The sequence below is a fragment of the Typopeltis vanoorti genome, chromosome 5 (genome assembly GCF_054136105.1).
Source record: "Typopeltis vanoorti isolate ZY-2024b chromosome 5, IOZ_Tvanoo_1.0, whole genome shotgun sequence".
Classification (NCBI taxonomy): Eukaryota; Metazoa; Arthropoda; class Arachnida; order Uropygi; family Thelyphonidae; genus Typopeltis; species Typopeltis vanoorti.
In genome coordinates, this window is record NC_143553.1 from 54,783,856 (window position 1) to 54,803,951 (window position 20,096).

At 36.6% G+C, this 20,096-nt stretch overlaps 1 protein-coding gene across 1 annotated transcript in view; it reads left to right on the forward strand.

Annotated features, from left to right (window-relative positions):
* Positions 1-20,096, forward strand: part of LOC150106422 (uncharacterized) — a 766,385-nt gene that overhangs the window by 492,695 nt on the left and 253,594 nt on the right. Inside the window, exons 33-34 of the mRNA XM_090392993.1 lie at positions 561-719; positions 9,910-10,027. Of these exons, the coding sequence (XP_090249119.1) occupies positions 561-719; positions 9,910-10,027 (277 nt within the window). The remainder of the gene's footprint in view (positions 1-560; positions 720-9,909; positions 10,028-20,096) is intronic.

A 20,096-nucleotide genomic window follows, 5' to 3' on the forward strand; every position in this document is an offset into this window, starting at 1 on the left:
TTAGTTATTCCAGTGAACTTTAAGCTTTTTAGTGCTCTTCTTTACTGCTGAATTTATATTTGATTGGGCTATTAGCACCTTTTATTTTGAAACCATCTACCAGAAGACAAGATTTTGTTTGAAAGTTACATGAATGAAATGGTGTTCATCTATGGGAGATTTTGTTTGGTGTACAAGGGACCACATTGTTGGGGTTATTATAAGTAGATTAATAATCACATGGATTAAGAAATGGGAAAGAAAGAATGAAAGAAAAGAGAAAAAGAAAGGAAGATAACAGAGTGAGATTTCTTTGAAGAAATCTGTTTAGTTACCAATTTAATTTTCAAACATTTTCCAACTTCATCTGATATTCTTCTAGAATACTTCAAAATAAAATAACTTTGTTACTAGTATAGTTAATTCAGTTTTAAAGTACATTGGCTCCAATGCATTTTATTTCTGCGAATAAATATTTGAACCAGTATAAATTAATATTTTAAAAAAAATATCAACATAATTGCATTTTTTTTTTTTTTTCAATATACTTTGAAGATATATGAATTATTTGATATTTTTAGGCTGTTTTTGGTGAAAAGTTAGTCACCAGATTTCTCTTTGACTCTGACTTTGTGGATGATCCTCAGCTGCCTTCCCCAAACCAACTGAAATATCGCATACTCATCAAGAACAAAAAACTGAGAGCAACAGTAACGCCTGCTTTACCGCTAAAATCTAGGGTAAGATATGAACAAATAATTTGAACTTGAAGTTTTAGTTATTACAAAATAGATTTCTATGCTCCCATTTTCTCATTTATTTTAAAGGAGCAATTCTCTCTAACATGATTAGGTTAAAATCAACCTTTTATATGTAAATGACTTTCTCTTACTTAGCCCAAATCATACCATTGCTTTGCTGATGATAATAAACTACATTTGTCTTCTTCCTTTGACAAACCTTGGGGCCCTCAGACATTCTAACTTCAAGATGTGAGTAAAAGGAAAAATAACTATTCATTTTAAAAATTTTATGGAATTTACAACCATGTTAAAAAAAACTTTTTTTATTATCCCGACGTTTCGATCTTCACATCAAGATCATCATCTGGAGCATACATAAATATACAGGACAAGCTGAGTTACGTCATTAACTGTAAGCTAGAGAAACAATGATTTAATCACATGTTATTCTACTGGTGTGACGTCTGGTAAAAATGTAAAAATGTAACATGTAAAAATTTATTTTTTATTTTATTTGATTTTTTTATTATTTATTTATTTATTTATTTTTTCCAACAGAGGTCATGCCAGTAGAATAACATGTGATCAAATCATTGTTTCTCTCGCTTACAGTTAATGATGTAACTCAGCTTGTCCTGTATATTTATGTACGCTCCAGATGATGATCTTGATGTGAAGATCGAAACGTCGGGATAATAAAAAAAAGTTTTTTTTTAACACGGTTGTAAATTTCATAAAAAAAATGTTTAAATGAATGCTGATCACCATGTAACCCTGAAAGAAAGGAAAATTAACTATGTAAGGATGACTTTAATGAATGCTGATGGTGGGAAAGTAACAGGAGCAAATGAAATAGTTGAGCTACTGAGTGATCATTATCCAAGGGTGTACTTTCTAGGTGGAGATATTGCAGTGAAAGATGTGACATTAACTGATGGGAGAATAGCAGTTTATGAATATTGAAGGTGCTTACAATGTTGCAGAACCTAAATGCATATACAGCCATGGGATTAGATGGAAGTTTAACCTGTGCATTATGAGGAAATGCACAGCTCCTTTTTTGGATGGAGGCTTGTTTTCACGTGTTAGGTTTATGCCACTAGAATATGATAGCTTATATATATGATACAGGATGGATATTAATTCTGGAGCACAATTGGAAGAATGCCATCTGGACCAGGAGCCTTATTAGTATCTAGATTAATCAAGGTTTTCCTCATGTCCTGGCAAAAGTTCAGAGGAGGAATGTGATAATGGGCAGTTTGTGATAATGCAGGAAGTGATTTGCCTTGGTTGTCTAGGCAAGAGTTGGAGAAAGAACTGATGCCAAGGGATTTGCCTTTTCCTTGGGTGAGGTTACCATCAGAATGCAAGAGAGATGGTAACAAGGAAAGACCAAACTTTATGCCCAAACTTTAGCAAGAGACCAAAATGCTCGACTGCTGGTTGAGCAGGAGGCAAGTTTATTGCATTTCATTCTTATGAAGTATGCTTTGGAACCAATGATGACTTTTTTACACTTGTTTTGGGCTGTTCTGTAAGCTGAATGAGAAGCTGGAGTTTTTAATTTAAGCCATTAAACATATGCTGCATTTTTCATTATGGACTGCAGAGGTGCATTTTTTTTTGAGAACCAGGGCTTGGATACAGGTAAGAGGTGGAGTGGGGAATGAAGGATCTCACTCCAGTGAGAATTATTTGAGTTATATTAATTCAGTGCAGATGTTTGGATTGGAAGAGCAAAAACAGTAATCTGACCATGGAAAAGAGCCATGAAAATTCTGGAGGTCATCTCAGTTGGCACAATTTTAGTGCCATAGGGTGCAAGGCTGAGATTGATTGGGACGAGCACAAACTATTGAGAAGGAGTCATATTTGTAGATTTAGGGACTCAAAAACACACGTGTTGAACAGATTATTTTATTAATTACAAATAAAATAAAACAAAATGATATTGAGAAGGAGACTTGAATAAGATTGTGGTCAGAGTAGCTAAGGGAAGAGTAGATATTCATAGTATTGGGAAGGAGAGCTAATTAAGAAAACATCCAGAGTGTTGGAAGAATGATGAGGATTGTCTGGTATTCTGGTTCATAGGTTAACTATTTGTGTTAGGTCGTGACTGATGGCAGATGATTCAGCTTTTCTTCTGGCTTGATCTGTGAAGGTGGAGTAGGGGAGCCAGTTTGTGTTATGGATATTTAAGTCCCCTAGAAAGACAATCTCATGATGTGTGTGATTAATTTGTATGAAATCAATTTTTAGTGATAAATAGTCAAAAAGGACAGTATGATTGCCAGAGTTAGGGGAGCAGTAAGTGAAAGCTGTAAAGTGAGGTAAGGAAATCTTGAGCTAGAGCAGATCAAGAAGCAGGAATTCCAAGGTAGACAGTCTTTAAAAGGGATATCAGATTTTACAAAAGCACATATCCCTCCCTTTTTTGTTCAATGTATCATGCAGTATGTAGTTGGGGCAGTTAGGGCTGTGGACAATGCCAATCAGGGTTCCAATAAGGAAAAAGAGATCAGGTTTTGATGTCTATAAGTGGTGGTGTATATAACTGATGTTAGTATTATTATTATTATTATTATTATTATTAAACAAGACCTCATGGAGTCATAGACTCATCTAGGAGGTCCTTTTATCTCACACACATCTCATCATACCGGGTCTTAAACACATTCAAACTCCCTGCAGACACCACACTCTCAGGCAAGGCATTCCAATCATTCACAACTCTGCACGAAAAAAACCTGCCTCTCACTCCCCTACTCACACCCTCTTTATACAGTTTCCAGGGATGACCTCTGGTTCTCCCCTGATCTCCCACTATTCGCTGTAGAACTTCTCCACCATTGATCCTATAGCAACCCCTTACCAACTTGTAGGTCTCTATCATATCTCCCCTCTTCCTTCTCTCCACTAGTCTCTGCAAATTACATCTTTTCAATCTTTCCTCATACTCGACATTCCAGAGGTCAGAAACTACCTTAGTCAGTCGCCTTTGGACCCTTTCCAACATCTCTTCATCCTTCTGAAAACCAGGTGACCAAATCTGGGCACAATAGTCCATGTGTGGCCTAAATGTGTGGTATTGATGCCTCAAATGTTGGTAAAATGAATATTGTTGTTATTATCATCATCTCAAGATCCCATGGAATCAAAGACTCACTAGAAGGTCCTTTTGTCATACGCACACACAGCTTATCATACCGCACCTTAAACACACTCAAATTCTCTGGAAACACCATCCTCTCAGGCAAGGCTTTCGAATCATTCACAACTCTGCATGCAAACAACCTGCTTCTCACTCCCCTGCTCACACCCTCCTTACACAGCTTCCAGGGATGACCTCTGGTTCTCCCCTGATCTCCCACCATTTTCTGTAAAACCTCTCCAACATTGATCCTATAACAACCTCTTACTGAATTGTAGGTCTCTATCATATCATCCCTCTTCCTCCTATCTACTAGACTCTGTAAATTGCATCTTCTCGATCTTTCCTCATATTCGACATTCCAGAGGTCAGAAACTATCTGTCAGTCACCTCTGGACCCTTTCCAATATCTCTTTGTCCTTTTGAAAATCAGATGACCAAATCTGTACACAGTAGTCCACATATGTCCTAATCAAAGCCCTGTACAGTGGAACAAGAATCTCCTTACTTCTACAAGTTAGTGTCCTCTGCATCATTCCCAGAAGTCTTTGTGTTGTCCTCACAATTTTGGCAATTTGTCCTCTAAATTTCAGATCCTTAGGCACTATTACCCCCAAGGTCTCTTATTTCCTCCACATCCAACAATATATCCCCACCAAGCATAAACTCTACATCCCATCTTTGTTTCCCAAATTTTAAAACCTTACATTTCACAACATTGAACTCACATCCCCATTCCTGTGCCTATTCACTGTATTTATTCAAGTCTTCTTGTAAGGCCACAACATCTTCTCTACTCTTCATAGTTCTTCCCAACAAACTATGAAGAGAAGAGCAGTGCAATATAGAAGTGCTTTTATTGGAAGAAATTTTGGTGTGGTTTTTTTTTTTTTTTTTAATAGTTTTTCTAATTTTTTTGTTGTATTTTTCATATTTTTGCATTTTTATTTTTTATGGGAATTATTTTGTATGTATCCATGATCAAAATGCTAGTGTGTATGTGATTAACTTTCATGTATAGAGATTAACTTTGTATGATTGACTTTCATGTATAGAGATTGACTTTGTATGATTGACTTTCATGTATAGAGATTGACTTTGTATGATTGACTTTCATGTATAGAGATTGACTTAGTATGTGATTGACTTTCATGTACATCTTCCTCCAGGCATGACCTGGCAGAGTAGGTGGTAGCAGAATTATTCACCAGCTGATGTATGACCAGCAGGTTTAATCCCATGCGCTATCTGGCAGCCAGCCTGTGGAAAACTGTTTTACTTACTGCTGTAACTTCAAATGGAGCAGAAACTGGCTTCCTAGTTGAATAATGATAATGGCATGTTGAACATGACTAGTAAGGCATCACTTTCACTGCATGTGAGAAGAAAGAGAGAACAGAAACTGAGGCCCAACTCTGGGGATAAAACCTGAAAGTAGCCATTCACACTTCCCAGAAGTAGAGTGGTGTGTCACCAGGTGATATTGAAAGACATCCACCACCTAGAAATCTAGTTGGCATTTCCTCATAACTCAAGAGAATTTTAATAGAAAGGGGGATGGTAAATCCCTTTATGTTTTAAAGCCGGGTACGAAACTCGGATCAAAATTAAGATTAAGAGCTTCACATACCTAGGAAGCAACATGACACTTCATTTAGACTGTGAAAAACAGATAAGATCTTGAATAACAAAAGTAAAAGTGAACTTTCAGGCAATGGACAAGATATAGAAAATTAAATCAGTGGGCCTTGCCATAAAACTAAGACTGCTTGCTGGTAATGTGCACATTCATAAATGCTCTGACAACCATAGAGAACATTCAAAATTCTCTCTATGGTTGTGAGACATGGGTAATGATCAAAGACTATGAGATGAATATTGTTTTTTTTCAAAAACATGTTATAAGAAGACCATGTGAACTGCATGGGTGCAAAATGTAACAAATGAAGACCTCTATAAGAAAGTACACTGCAAAGAGAATCTAATGCAAAAAATAACTCAAAGGAAACTTAAAACTTTTTGGACATATCTGCAGAATGGATAATAGTAAAAAGATCAAAAGTGGATAGTATAAACAGAAGAGGATGGCAAAGATGAGAGTGAGTAGATGGTGTGAAGGAGTTTGTGTGGAAAGAGCCTGCAGGATGTGAGTTATCTGGCAATGGACGGAGAGAAATGGCAAGTAATGGTGAAGAGAACATTACACCAAGCACTGGATCTATGGACAGTGATGATGATGAGTTGAATAAAGGAAATGTCTACACATTGACACTACTAGACTTTGCAAAGGCATTTCATAGTATAATTCATGGAATTCTGTTGCATAAATTGGAGCAAATATAGATGGATATCAAGCTGATGATTTGGATAAGAAGGTCACTGATGGGTAGGTACAGAAAAGTAGTATATGGGGGGGGGGATTGAATCCAGGAGAAGGCAAATGAGTAGTAGCCTTAGAGTTCAGTACTTGGATTGCTGTTGTTTAATTTTTACACTGATGATATGGGAAAATGATTTCAAGGGAACATATTCAGTTATTAGCCAGTATTGCAAAGCTAGAGTGATAATCAATGAAGACGATGTAAAGATCCTGGAGAATGACTTAAATTGTAGCACTATGGTCAACCAGTTTAGCATGTCCAAGTGTAATAAGGTCTTGCACTTTAGGATGAAGCATTCATGAGTTGTGATTGCTTCATCCCACAGATGGAACCAGGCCAGGAAATTGATGAAGCCAGGGATACACTGAAAAGCAGGAATAAGGAAACTTTTTTAATTTTTTAGGAAATGACAACATAAACTATATTATCAATTATAAAAACTTTAATTAATAACTACAAATGTGAACAGTATGGAACAATCAGTCTGATCAGTCAGATAACAAAAGTTATCTATATATCATCCTAGAAAGAAGTAAACATAAAATGAAATTGGAAATTAATGAGACATAATCTGGTTTTCAGGAAAATAAAGGTACTAGAGAAGGACTCTTCAATGTCAGAACTATTATAGAAAGATATCTGGAGAAGCAGAAAGAGATCTACTTATGTTTTATTGACTACACAAAGGCCTTTGACAACATAGAACATGAACAATTGATAGAATGCCTCAAAAATTAGAAATAGATGGCAAAAATGCCAGATTACTGATAAATCTACATTGGGAGCAAACTGTCTCAATAAAAATTTCAGGAGAAACATGGAGGAATTCTCAGTAAAGAAGGGTATCAAACAAGGCTGTGTTCTTTTTCCTATATTGTTTAACCTCTATACAGAAAATATCTTCCAAGAATTAGCAGAATTTAAAGAAGTCAACATACAGTGTGAAAACAAAAACATTATGTTTTAGACACATTCACTTGCAGTTCTGATTATACTGCATTTTACCAACTATAGCACATCTATTAAACTACATGATTATGTCAAACCTTGTTCCTTCTTTCATGACAGCTGTTTTCAGTCGCATGTGAACATTATTGGATTAATGCTTCCTGTTTTTCCAGTATACCCAAGGCACCATTTCATGCCTTCATCATGGTAAAGCAATGGTTCGTGAGATATCTGTTGACCCATTTTTTTCTCATGTCGTTTAAATCCTCATTTAAAGTCACTTAGGCTCCCTATTATCACACTAGCACATATATATACCATCTCTCTCCTGAAAGCAAACATACTGCCTATTTATTCCTTGTTACATGTTGTTACTTGCACGTTACTCATTAATTCTATTTAGAGGCATGTAGCTGTCTCTAATATTTTGGACAATGAGTGAATTGTATATACAAAAATCCGAACTAGGTCTTCATGGATTATTCAGTAATAAGCTAATCTATTAGGTTGTTATCTCCACATAACAAGTCTCAGGTTCTGCCTTAAATATTTATACAATTCATAATTGGTCTTTTAATGATTAAGGATTCTCAATTAACTAGTAAATATCCTTCTATGTTTTACATTAAGGGATGAAAGCCAACAACTTTTGCCTTCTTTCCACATTCATTTTTTAAACTGTATATCTGTTTACCCATACTATTAGGCTCCCAATAAAAAAAAAATTAAGGATTAAAATGTGGAGCATCAAATTTAATTTAAAGTTTTTCCCCAAAAAATAGTGTTTATTCCATTAAACCTTGAAACAAGCAATCTTTTTGCTACTTGTCAATTAAACTGCCTGCAAAGACTGCAGGCTTTCATTGCACTTAATTCAGGAACATTTTACAAGCCTGATCTGGATGATCCTGCACAGCTTTATAAGATTAGACTAGTCTTTTGAACAATAATAAATTAAAATTAACTGTAATAAAGAATAACACAATTTTAAAAAAATGTGTTAGGTAATGATTTGAGAGGAAATATTTAGTTGTTTGCTGATGATGCAAAATTGGGGGGAAGGGGAGTATAACAGTTGATTAAGGGATGTAGATAACAGTTGATTGAGTGAAGGGAGTTGAGTAAGGGATGTTTCCTGCAATGAAATCATCTTGCAGATGATTTTAATAAACTATCAGTGTGGGCAAATGATAATAGTAATCAGTTTAATATTACAAAGTGTAAGATTATATACTTTGGGAGAAAAGATTATATGCTATGTATTAGATTGGTAATACCAGATTGAAGAAAATTGATGAGGGTAGGGATTTGATATGATAGTGGACAGAGTTGAAGTTTAGAGGACATATTGTAAAAGTTAGCAAAACACCTCAAAGGATTACTTGGATGTTGAACATACAAGTAGAAATAAAGCTATAATATGGTCACATCATAGCTTTAGACTGGTGTGCGTAGATTGGTCACTGCACCTCTTGGGGATGATAAGGCGATGGAGAGAATCCAGAGACAAGTAACCGAGCTTGTGACAGGTCTGTAGAATTCTCCCTATGAGGATAGATTGCAGGTGTGTGTATAGGTTAACATATACAGACAGAAAAGATGGTGCATGATAGAAACTTATAAATTTTATAAAAGAGTTCTATTGAAAAGAAATTTTTCAATACATGAGTAAGGAAAAATCCTGGGTCATCTCTAGAAGTTGTGTAAGAGTGTGATTAGTAGGGATTTTCAGACTAGATATTTTGCTTGGAGAGTGGTGAATGACCGGAATCTTTTGATTCCATGGGGGTCTTAGGATAATAAAGGTAGTTACAAATGACTTCACAGTGTATGAGTTTAAGATGTATAATAGGTATTGTGTATAGAAAATTAGTATGGATTTCCTGCAATGAATCTTCTGACTCCATGGATATACCCATATAATAATAAGCATTACTTTTAATTCAGTTTTTGTGGATACTAATTTTATCTGCATAAGGTTATGAAAAGCGGGTAGGTTGATCCATTGGCTGTATAAGGGCAGCTTTATTATCATCATCATGAGACATTCTTGAAGTCAAGACTTATCATGAGAGATTTTCTATAGTTCCCACAAAATTGACTATACCACATCCTAATATTCACTGTCTGCACCTTCACTTTCTCAATCAGTATATTCTTCTGTCCATTCAGAAAATCCACTTCTCATTCCCATGCTTACCATTTCTTTAGATTTCCAAGGCTTCTGATCCTTCCCTTTCATTTTTTTACACTTTGGAAAATCTCCCCAGTGTAATTTGGTAGGTTCTCTCAACAGCATATATGTCCTAATCATATTATTCCTCCTCCTTTTTTTCTGTTGATTACATTTCCTCCATCTGTCTTCATAACTGACATTCTGAGCTCCTGATATCATGTTATATACCCTTATATTCTTCCTCAAGTTTTATCATCCTACTGAGATCTAGGTGATCACATCTTTCCCCAGTAATCCAGATATGGCCTGATCAGCTGTAATACACTGGGTGGTCTTTTTCACCTTTGCAGTGTATATTCCTTCACTTGGGAAATCAGTCTTGAAATGCATTATTTATCACCGTTATTTTACTTACATAACAAACAACCTTGTTCTGTGGTAAATTGTTGGTTGCCAATTCATTATTTAATCTATTACATTGCAACTCTTTGTTATTAGGTTTATAATTCATTAAATCAATTACAGTGTAAGCCTTTGAGTGGACGTACCAACAGCATTATCTCTACTGCTAGTACAGGATCATTTAATGAAGAAGATGATGATGATTATGAAGATGATGATGAAGATGACGATATCATAGAAGGTAATTTTAATATTAGGATAGATTTTTGCTTTTGTCTTTCATTTGAATGAATAAAAAGCATGTACTCTGTGAACATGACGTTATTTCCCCCTCATGGCAGTTCTCAATCTGGTTTTTATTTGGAACTGTTATTAAGCGCTTCAGTTGCTACAGTCTAGAAGGAAGCATTCAAATCCTGTCTCTATTCTGTGTGACATTGATGTATGTTTCACAGATAGATTTTTGTGCTGGAATGTAATGAAAATAAGTCTCTAGAAGTTGCCCTAGTATTTATTTAATTTATTTTATTATTATTTTATTTTTATTTTTTTATTGGCTCCTACCTATGAAAGATCTATTTGTAAACTTTTAGTGCATTTGCACATGGGTGGACTAATGATTGTTTGCTATTTTTTTATATATTTTATTAATATTATTTTTTATGTCATTTACTTATTTTTTTACATAATCTGGAAACCCTGCTCTAGAGACCAACCATGGAACTTTTTCAGGCCACTTCAGGTCTCCAATAAGTGGGGCAATGTCTCACACTGGGCTAAGAAATTCATTTACCATCTAAAGATAATCACAAGCATCCTTGCCCACAGTGGATCCTGCATGTTAGTTGGAGAGTGGATTCACTAACCACTGACAGCAGGGTTTTGAGACCCTGAAAAAACTTCAAACCCTTTAGTGATACTACTGCTCAGATATTGGCATCTTTTCATTCAACAAACCTTGTAGTGCACAAGTATTAGAATCCTCAACTTTCTCACTGGTCGCTCACTACATATCATGGTGGACGGTTTACTCTTCTCAGATTTCCCCACCAATGTAGGAGTACCTCAGGGTTCTGTTCTTTCGCCAACTCTCTTCCTTTTGTATATAAATGACCTGCTCTCACAGACTTCCAATCCTATCCATAGCTTTGCTGACAACAGTACACTCCATTCCTCCTTTTCATTTGACAAACCTTGTAGTACTGAAGTATTAGAATCCTCAAGATCTACCATGACCAGGGACCTGAACTCAGATCTCCTAGCTATATCCCAGTGGGACAAGGATAACTTTGTAACCTCTTGCAAGAAAGAGCTCACATCCCTCCACCTTACTTTCAGTAATACTGAGATATCCAAACATGATCAGATTTCTCTTCTTGAACTGACCTGCACCTCCAATCTTTCCTGGCACAACATTTCAACTATAATTTCTGCAGGTGCCAAAAAACTTGGTGTACTTTTTTGCACAAGACACCACTTCACATCTCCACAGCTGCCAACTATACAAATCCCAAATCTTCCCAACCATGGAATACTGCTCCCATATTTGGGGTCATGCACCAAAGTCCTCTCTAAGATTTGTTTGATTCTATCCAGAAGAGGGCAATCTGGTTAATTAATGATCCCTCTTTCACAGATGTTCAGTTTCTGCCTTGTGCTTCTTCTACAGATACTTTCCTGGAAAGTGCTCTGATGAATTAGCCACTGCTAACCAACATCCTTTTACAGTCCATCTTGAAACTTACCAAACAAACTTCACTGCTTCTTCTTTCATTCCATCTACTTCTATCCTTTGGAACAGTCTCCCCACTCTGCCTTACCCAAAGATTACAGTCCTCATCTGTTTCTTCTATTCTTCTTGCCCACAGGTCTTGTGGCCTTTCGTGTATGGATCAGATAAATAGCATGTTTTTCAAATTTTTCACTCAAACATATTTTTGTAAATAAACTGAATTAAACTTTCATCTGCTGTTTATATGCATTTTCTCTAGCACTAAATGAACTAGGCTAAGAGAATGAGTTGGAGCTACCTCTGTCTCTATTATACACTATAAAAATGAAAATCCTTGCTGAACCATTCCATGTGGCCAACTATTTTTTGTCCACAGTAGGAGAATCTGCACAATCCACTCACAGTGCAATTTAATTGAATAACTACAGCACAAAGAGAAATAATTAAACAGCAGGTTTAATCGTTTTGATATTTCGTCTGTGACAGAGACATCTTGAGGAATACAAGGTGTGTGTTCAAAAAAGACTGAACTTTTTTAAATAGTGCACCAACCAGACCAACACAAAAAGCGCTCTGCAGCTACTGAGCACATCTAGCAGCATATCATCAGGACGACATATCATCTGGCCAGAACATAACAAACAACTAAAAGAATTTATAAGCTACTTAAACAACTTACATCATAGCATCCATCTTGCATTAGAATAATAAAATAGCACTTCCTTTTCATATATGGATGTCCTTTTGGAGGTCTCTGACCAAAATAAAGTTACATATACCACTGTTTGTTCCAGCAGTCATGCCCTCTGGTTCCTCGCTAAAATTATCAGATGCAACTTTTGTCCATCTGTGCTTCCTCCTCTATCTCACCAGAATGGTAGCATTATAACATCAGCTAAAAGAAAGTGTCTTGGCTTCATTCTTCTCTTCCAACTCCTACATAGATGACCATGGCAAATTACCTCCTTTCTTGCCTAGAACGTTGCATCTCATGCCTCCTGTGACTTTCCACCAGAAAGACATCCGAAGAATCTACAATAACTTGGATACCGCATAGGCAGCTGTTGTTCTCATATCAGTTTTTATTCAAGTAATGGAGAAGGTTATCAACAATCAGCTTCTTCAACACCTTAAAACCTATCAAATTAGTGACCAGCAGTATGGATTTTGCCATTCTAGATCCATGGGAGATCTAGCTCACATCACTCACATTTAGACCCATTCCATGGAAAGGTTTGGAGAAACCTGTGTCACTACTCTTGACATCTCCAAGGACATTGATAGGAGCGGGCATCGAGGCCTTCTCAACAAGTTACCATAATTCAGACTGCCTTTGTTCTTGTGTAAATGGATTGCCAGTTTTCTCTCAGATCGATCCCTAATGGTGGATGGTGTTCTCTCCTCAGACTTTCCTGTCAATACCACTGTCCCTCAGGGCTCAGTCATTTAACTCTTCCTGATTTATTTAAATGACCTTCTCTCATTGACTGAAAACCCTATTCATAGTTTTGCTGATGATAGCACACTCCACTCATCTTATTCATATAACAAGCCTTGCAGTGTTCAAACATCTCAAGCTTCAAGATAATGTAAAATAAGTGCCCTGAACACTGATCTCCACAGCATCGTTGATTGGAGTGAAAGCAACCTAATCAGTTTCGATGCTTCCATGATGCAGTTTTGCTTGTTTTGTCATACAAAAGACCTTGGATCTTCTCCACTTATTTTTGATAATGCTCAGCTCAATAGTCATGACCAAATCTCTCTTTTCAGACTGACTCTTATTCCAAACCCTTTCCTGACACAATTATATCACTTCTACAGCATCATCATAGTCTAAAAAACTTGACATCCCTTTTCCACTCAGATGATATTTCTCTGCTGAGCAGTTACTTACTCTGTATAAATCTCAAATCTGACCAACATTGAAATATTGCTCTCATGCATGGGATGGGGCACCTAAGATGCCTCTAAAAATTCTTGATGTTGTTCAAAAAAGGACAGTCCATTTGATCAATGAACTTTTCTCTTACAGACTCTGCCACTTTCCCATAGATCAGTTTCTGCATTCTCTCTTGTACAGATATTTCCATTGGCATTGATCAGCAGAATTAGTATCCATTATGCCTCCCATGTCTGCTAGATCTACAGGAACTTGTGCTACAATTTCACAACATTATTTTATATCGAACTGCATACATACTCACTGAACCTGCTATTCCCAATCATCTTTTACACTCCTTCCACCTCAATTCTGTGAAAAGTCTCCTTTGTGAAGAATTTCCACAATCTTCAACAGCTCAAGAAGAATATCAACAGCTCTATTCCTGACCCTGCCCTCATACTGCATCTGGTTTGCTAAATGCTAGTGGTGGTGGTGGTGGTCGGCAGTAGATGGCATTGGTGTGGATGATGAGTGAGTGGTGTAGTTGAGTGGTGGAGATGGACAGTTGTGGAGTAAGTGCCCTCCCTCGATGAGTCCTTGGACTCCCTGGAGGTGCTATGTAATAATAATAATAATAATAAACTCTTCTGCCTTCTCCCTGCCATGTACATCCCACCACTACTCAGCACAGAAAAAGTTGAAACTTAACAGGACATACAACATCTTAAGTGATAATGAGAAAAAGTTATGAAAGTATTTTGTAATCCTGTCACAAAGGACGTAAATAAATAAATAAAGTAAATAAAATAAAGTAAATTAGGTAAATAAATCAGACAACCAGGACCACAAAAGGGGTTAAATTTAATACTATGTTATAGTTAACACATGATGAATAAAACATCAAAGATATTAACACAATATGAAAGAAAGACAGCTGTACCTCCTCTACATGAAGTCTATATTTTTATATTCACCTACATCTGATCTTCTCCTTAAAAAACTGAATCTACAAAATGTCTTATTATGACACCTGCTATGTCAAGTGAACTGGCTGCTCAGGAGAAATACAGAGGGTAAAACAGTCGGTTTCACTGATGTTGAAAATTAAAATCAAACATTTGATCAGATTTAGCCTTCCTTCAGTTTGCAGATGTAACTGTTGAGTAACATCTGCCAACCAAAGAAAGCTTTTGAAATGTTATACACCCCAATCCAATGTAATAATAATCAAAGGCTTTTTTTAATATCAAAACTACTCTCTTATGAAACATATCGACCGTGCAGACCTATGAAATTATATGAATTATGTTTTTTTGCCATGACAGTACATCATACATATTATTATTATTATCTAACCTCCACAGAGTCAAAGGACTCATCGTGGGAGGTCTACTCTCTCTTATGCCAAAAGATCATAAAATCGTGCCATGAATCCATTCACAGTTTTCACACTCAGCACACTTTCAGGCAACACAATTCACTCACCACACTATCAGGCAATGCTGTCCACTCACCAGTCACTCTCCACACAAAGAACCTGCATCTCACTCCCTTGCTCACGCTCTCCTTATACAGCTTCCATGGATGGCCTCTAGTTCTATCCTTAGCATCCTCTACTCTATGAAATATATTCTCTGCATTAATCTGGTAACAACCCCTCTCCAACTTATGTCTCAGTCATATCCCCTCTTCACAAGGCTCTGTAAGTTGCATTCCTTCAGACTCTCCTTGTATTTGACATTCCATAGAATTGACACTAGCTTAGTAAACCTTCTCCAATGTATTCTCATCCCCCCCCCCTGAAAACCAGGTGATGAAATCTGTGCACAGTAGTCCATATGCAGCCTGATCAGATGCTTATACAGGGGAACCATAACCTCTTTGCTTCTACATGTCAATGTCCTCCTCATTATTGCCATAATCCATTGGGATGTTCTTACAATTTAGCACTGTGACCCCTAAACTTCAAGTCTCTGTCCAGCATCACTCTCAGATCTCTCATCCCCTCCATCCCCCTTCAAATTAATGGACTTTCTCCATTAATTGTACACTCTGCATTCCAACCTTGCCTACCAAATTTCAAGACCTTTCACTTTGCAACATGAAACTGATTGCTTCAATCACTTTGCAATATGAAACTGATTGCTTCAATCACTTTGCAATATGAAACTGATTGCTTCAATCACTTTGCAACATGAAACTGATTGCTTCAATCACTTTGCAACATGAAACTGATTGCTTCAATCACTTTGCAACATGAAACTGATAGCTTCAATCACTTTTCACTCGCATAGTTTATTCAGATCCACCTGCAAGGCCACAATATCTGCTCTACTTCTCATAGCCTTTTTCAACTTTTCATCATGGCAAACAGCTGCACATCTCCAGATTAGCCAGTCCCAATGCCATAAACATAAAAGTTAAAAAATAATGGTTACAAAACAGATCCCTGTAGCACTCCAGTAGTTATCCTCCTCTTTTGGGATACGACTCCATATACAGACTGCTGATACCTATACAACAAGCCAATCAACTGTCCGAATTACTAGTCTGTTATCTAATCCTATCTATTTCAGTTTGGTTACCAGCTTGTCATGTGGTAGTCCATCAAAAGCCTATGAAAAAGCCAGGTACACTACCATATATGTATCTGCTTTATCGAGTAAATTTGTCACTTTGTTGTAATACATAGTCTTGCAACGTAATATATTGTAACATGAGTCTTAACATCGTGTATTTCTCCTAAACAATGATGAGACGTGAAACCTGGTAGTTAATAATTCATAAATATGTTTTTATATTGTTTTCATGCAGCTTTTTAAGTAGTCATTGTTACTACTGCAAAGCATGAAAACTACATTTACCTGAAAGTGGAGCCAACAGTCTACATCCATTTCGAATACAGATAGTGGAAATGGGTGAATATGACCATGCTATGAATAACTGCCATCACAGAATTAATTATTATTATTACAGTCACCATAGCTTAGTTTGCTTAGACAAGCCCTTTGGTTGGTTAGAAAGACTCAGGTTTGAGTCCCATTAATCAGGAACATTTATCTGGTGTTTTTCAATCAAATGGTTAGTGAGCCAGTTTCTTACCAAGGCTGAACGTTGTCTCCTGGAAACTCAGGTTTTTTGTCCCTCACAGGTAAACTGGTCCAATATACAATGTAGGATACTATGAGAATAAGGATTAACCACCTTGTGGATTTGGTTTCAAACACCTGCACAGTAAGGTGTGGGACTACATGTAAGCATAAATCAGGAAGGATTAATGGAATTGCAATATTCATCTTGGGAGGTCTATCTTAGACAACAGTCTTTCATACCACTTTGTTAAAATCATCCACTTCTGCAATCTCACTATCACATGAGGCATTGCATTCCATGGTTTATCACTCTCCATACAAAAGAACTACTTCTCAACCTCTTATTCATCACTCCCTTTCACAACTTCTAGGGATGACTTTGTTCTCATTCTGTCATATAAAAAAATCTCTCCATTGTTAATCTTGTAAATACTTAAAACTGAAATGTTTTGATAAGATCAGCAGTTTGTCATCTGTCCAACACATTTGAGTTTGTATTCATAACCAACATTCCACCATCTGGTTGTCCTTGTTATCTGCCTTTATACTATTTTTCAGTGCTTGTTAGTCTCAGCAGCCTGTTATGGCTAGTTAATTTAACTTGATTTCTTTGAAACCTGATTCATACCTTTATAGGGCAGTTAATCCTATCTGCACAGTGTATTATGAATGTCAATTGTGTATGTGTGTGTGCATGCGTGCGTGCGCTTTTAGCCAGTTTGACTATCTTGCTGAGTAAAAATTGCAAGTTTCTTGGAGGAAAAAAAACTCTGCCACTACCATACAAGACTGTCCAATTCATGTTCAGATGAAAAGTTCTGATAAAGGTATTTTGTATCCTGGATGGACTTCTAACCAAGACCTTTCCATCCAGAAGGCAGCATTGAAAAAACCAAATAAGCACTTAAGACTCTGTCCAAACATTATTGTTAATGTTTGGACAGAGTCTTGGGAGGTCCCACTCTCACATGCACAGCTCATCATACCTTGACTTAAATGCATTCGCTGTCCCTGCACTCACCACATTCTCAGTCAATGCATTCCAGTCACCCACCACTCGGCAAAGATGGGTGTGAAATGGATGAATGAATGAATGGGTGAAGCATGCAGTGTGGAAGAAGGCATTTAAGTCATATAATGACCAAAAAGGATATAGAAGCAATGTTAAATGTCCAATTCATAAAGATATTTCATCTTCATGAAGGTAGGAGTGGCATATAGAACTTGAGAGCAGTGAGGAGGAGCCACTGATGGTGAGTGAGCAGGAGGTATAAGAGAAATTAAGTAAACCTGACATTAATCAGGCTAGGACTTGATGGTATATCACCATGTGTTGAGGTAATGTTTGAGGTAGCTAAGAACTGTATTGATATATCTGTTTAACATGAGTTTTGCATTGGCCCAAGTTCCAAGGGAGTGGAAAGAGAGCAAAATTGTTTCACTTCATAAAGGGATGATAAGACTAAGGCTTTGGTTTGGCCAATCTGTTTGTCTGGAGCTGCAGTCAAGGTGATAGAGAAGCTAGTGAGGGATTCAAAATTCAGTTGCCAACAACATTTTCTTTGATGGACGGCATGGATTTGCTAAAGGAAGATCATGTTTTAGAATTCTACTTACTTATAACAAGGTGACAGATGCATTGTATGTAATGGTATATTTAGATTTTGCTAAAGCCTTTGATAAACTGTCACATGAAAAGCTGGTAATTACATTGGAAAACAGATGGGATTGGATTGGAGATTGCTTGTCTGATAGGTATGAGGAAGTTGTGTATGGGAGGGGGCTGTGATATCTCAGAAGTGGAAGGTCACTTTTGCATGTAAATGAAAATACAAGATATTGGGAAGGGCATGAATGGAAATGTATAGTTATTTGCAGATGACATGAAGTTGGGAAGAACTATGAGGAATACAATGTATATTGTAGTCGTGCAAGTGGACTTGAATAGACTGGGTGAGTTGGCAAATGAGTGGCCTACCAGTTCAACATAGCAGAGTATAAGGTTTAAAATTTGGGAAGCCCAGATGGGATGCAGAGTATACGATTGGTGAAGATGTTTCAAAGGAGGTGGAGGAAATGAGAAATCTGGGGGGGGGGGGGTAGGGACCTGAAATTTTGGGGACATTTTGCAAAAAATTGTGAGGATAACACAGCACATTATGACAATGATTCAGAGAACACTGACATGTAGGATGTTATAATTCCATTGTATATGGCTTTGATCTGACTGCATAATGACTGAAGCTATATATGAAGGAAGTAGGCAAGGTGACAAGGAGCAAATTTTTGTGTGAAGAGTGATAGGTATTTGGATTGCACTGACTTGAAAATGTGGTTGGTAGGGAGTGAATGCATCCAAGTGGAGGATGATAAGGTGTGTGTGTGTGTGTGTGTGTGTGTGTGTGTGAGAGAGTGAGAGAGAGAGAGAGAGACTCCAGCAATGAGTTTTTTTTGACTCCACTGAAGTCAGATAATAATAAACTGGATGTGAGAATTACAGAATTTTCCTACTGAGGCTACAAAACCTGTGGATAGGAAATCAGAACAACTGCTTGGATTTGAGTCTAATAAAAGGTGTCAGGATGAGATTTTCACTTTAAGACATAGTTAAGAAGTCAGACCTAAAAGAAAAACTATTAAACTTAGTTACACTATAATAAATTTAGTTTAATCCTTTATCCAAGTGTAAGCAATGATTCTGAAACTAGTACTCATTTAGAAATTCATTCATTGTGAATAATGAATCATTACATAATGATCAGCAAGAACCTCATTATTTTAAATCTAGGCATAAGCATTAAAAGATTTGTGTTGTTAGATATAAGATAAATATTTCAAAATTAAAAAAAAAAAATTTTTTGTGTTTGAGAGATTCAGGTGCAAACTTTGTTTGCTTACACTTGGATAAAGAAGGATATTAAACTAAATTTATTATAGTCTAACCAAGTGAAAAAAACTTCCAACATCTTTCTCTAAATCCAGAGTAATTTAATAATAAGGTGAGACACCTTTTGGCAACTCGTATAGGTAAATATGACTTCTCCATTACTTCCACCTTAGTATCACCACCTTTGGGGTCTGGCTCCCACTGATGAGACCTCAATAAAGGTCGAAACCGGTTTGGGTTGTGGCCCTTCCCTTAATGCATAGCATTATACATGTCCTCAAGGAGATGTGCTTTGCATTATGGGAGATACTAAGACAAGGAGTGATGAGAGCTTGGTCCAACTTTAGCACCAGTTGCCTCAGTCCTGAAGATACTTCAGGTACAAACTTTGTTTGCTTACACTTGGATAAAGGATTAAACTAAATTTATTCAAAACTATTCAAAACATTACAATATATGGTGTAAATTGGACATTATCTTGAGTCCTACAGTCTAGTTTAAGTTGTGAGTCAACAGTTAGAACTGAAGGAACTACAGAAAGATAAGACCTACAGACCTGTAATATGGAAGGCAGTGAGAAGAATATGTTTAGACAAATTGGGCTGGTAATAAGAAAACAGTGAACATTATGAGCGATTTCAATTATGGTAATATAGACTGGAATGAAGAGACATTGTCAGGAACCAAAGATGTTCTAAATAAAGTGTCACATCT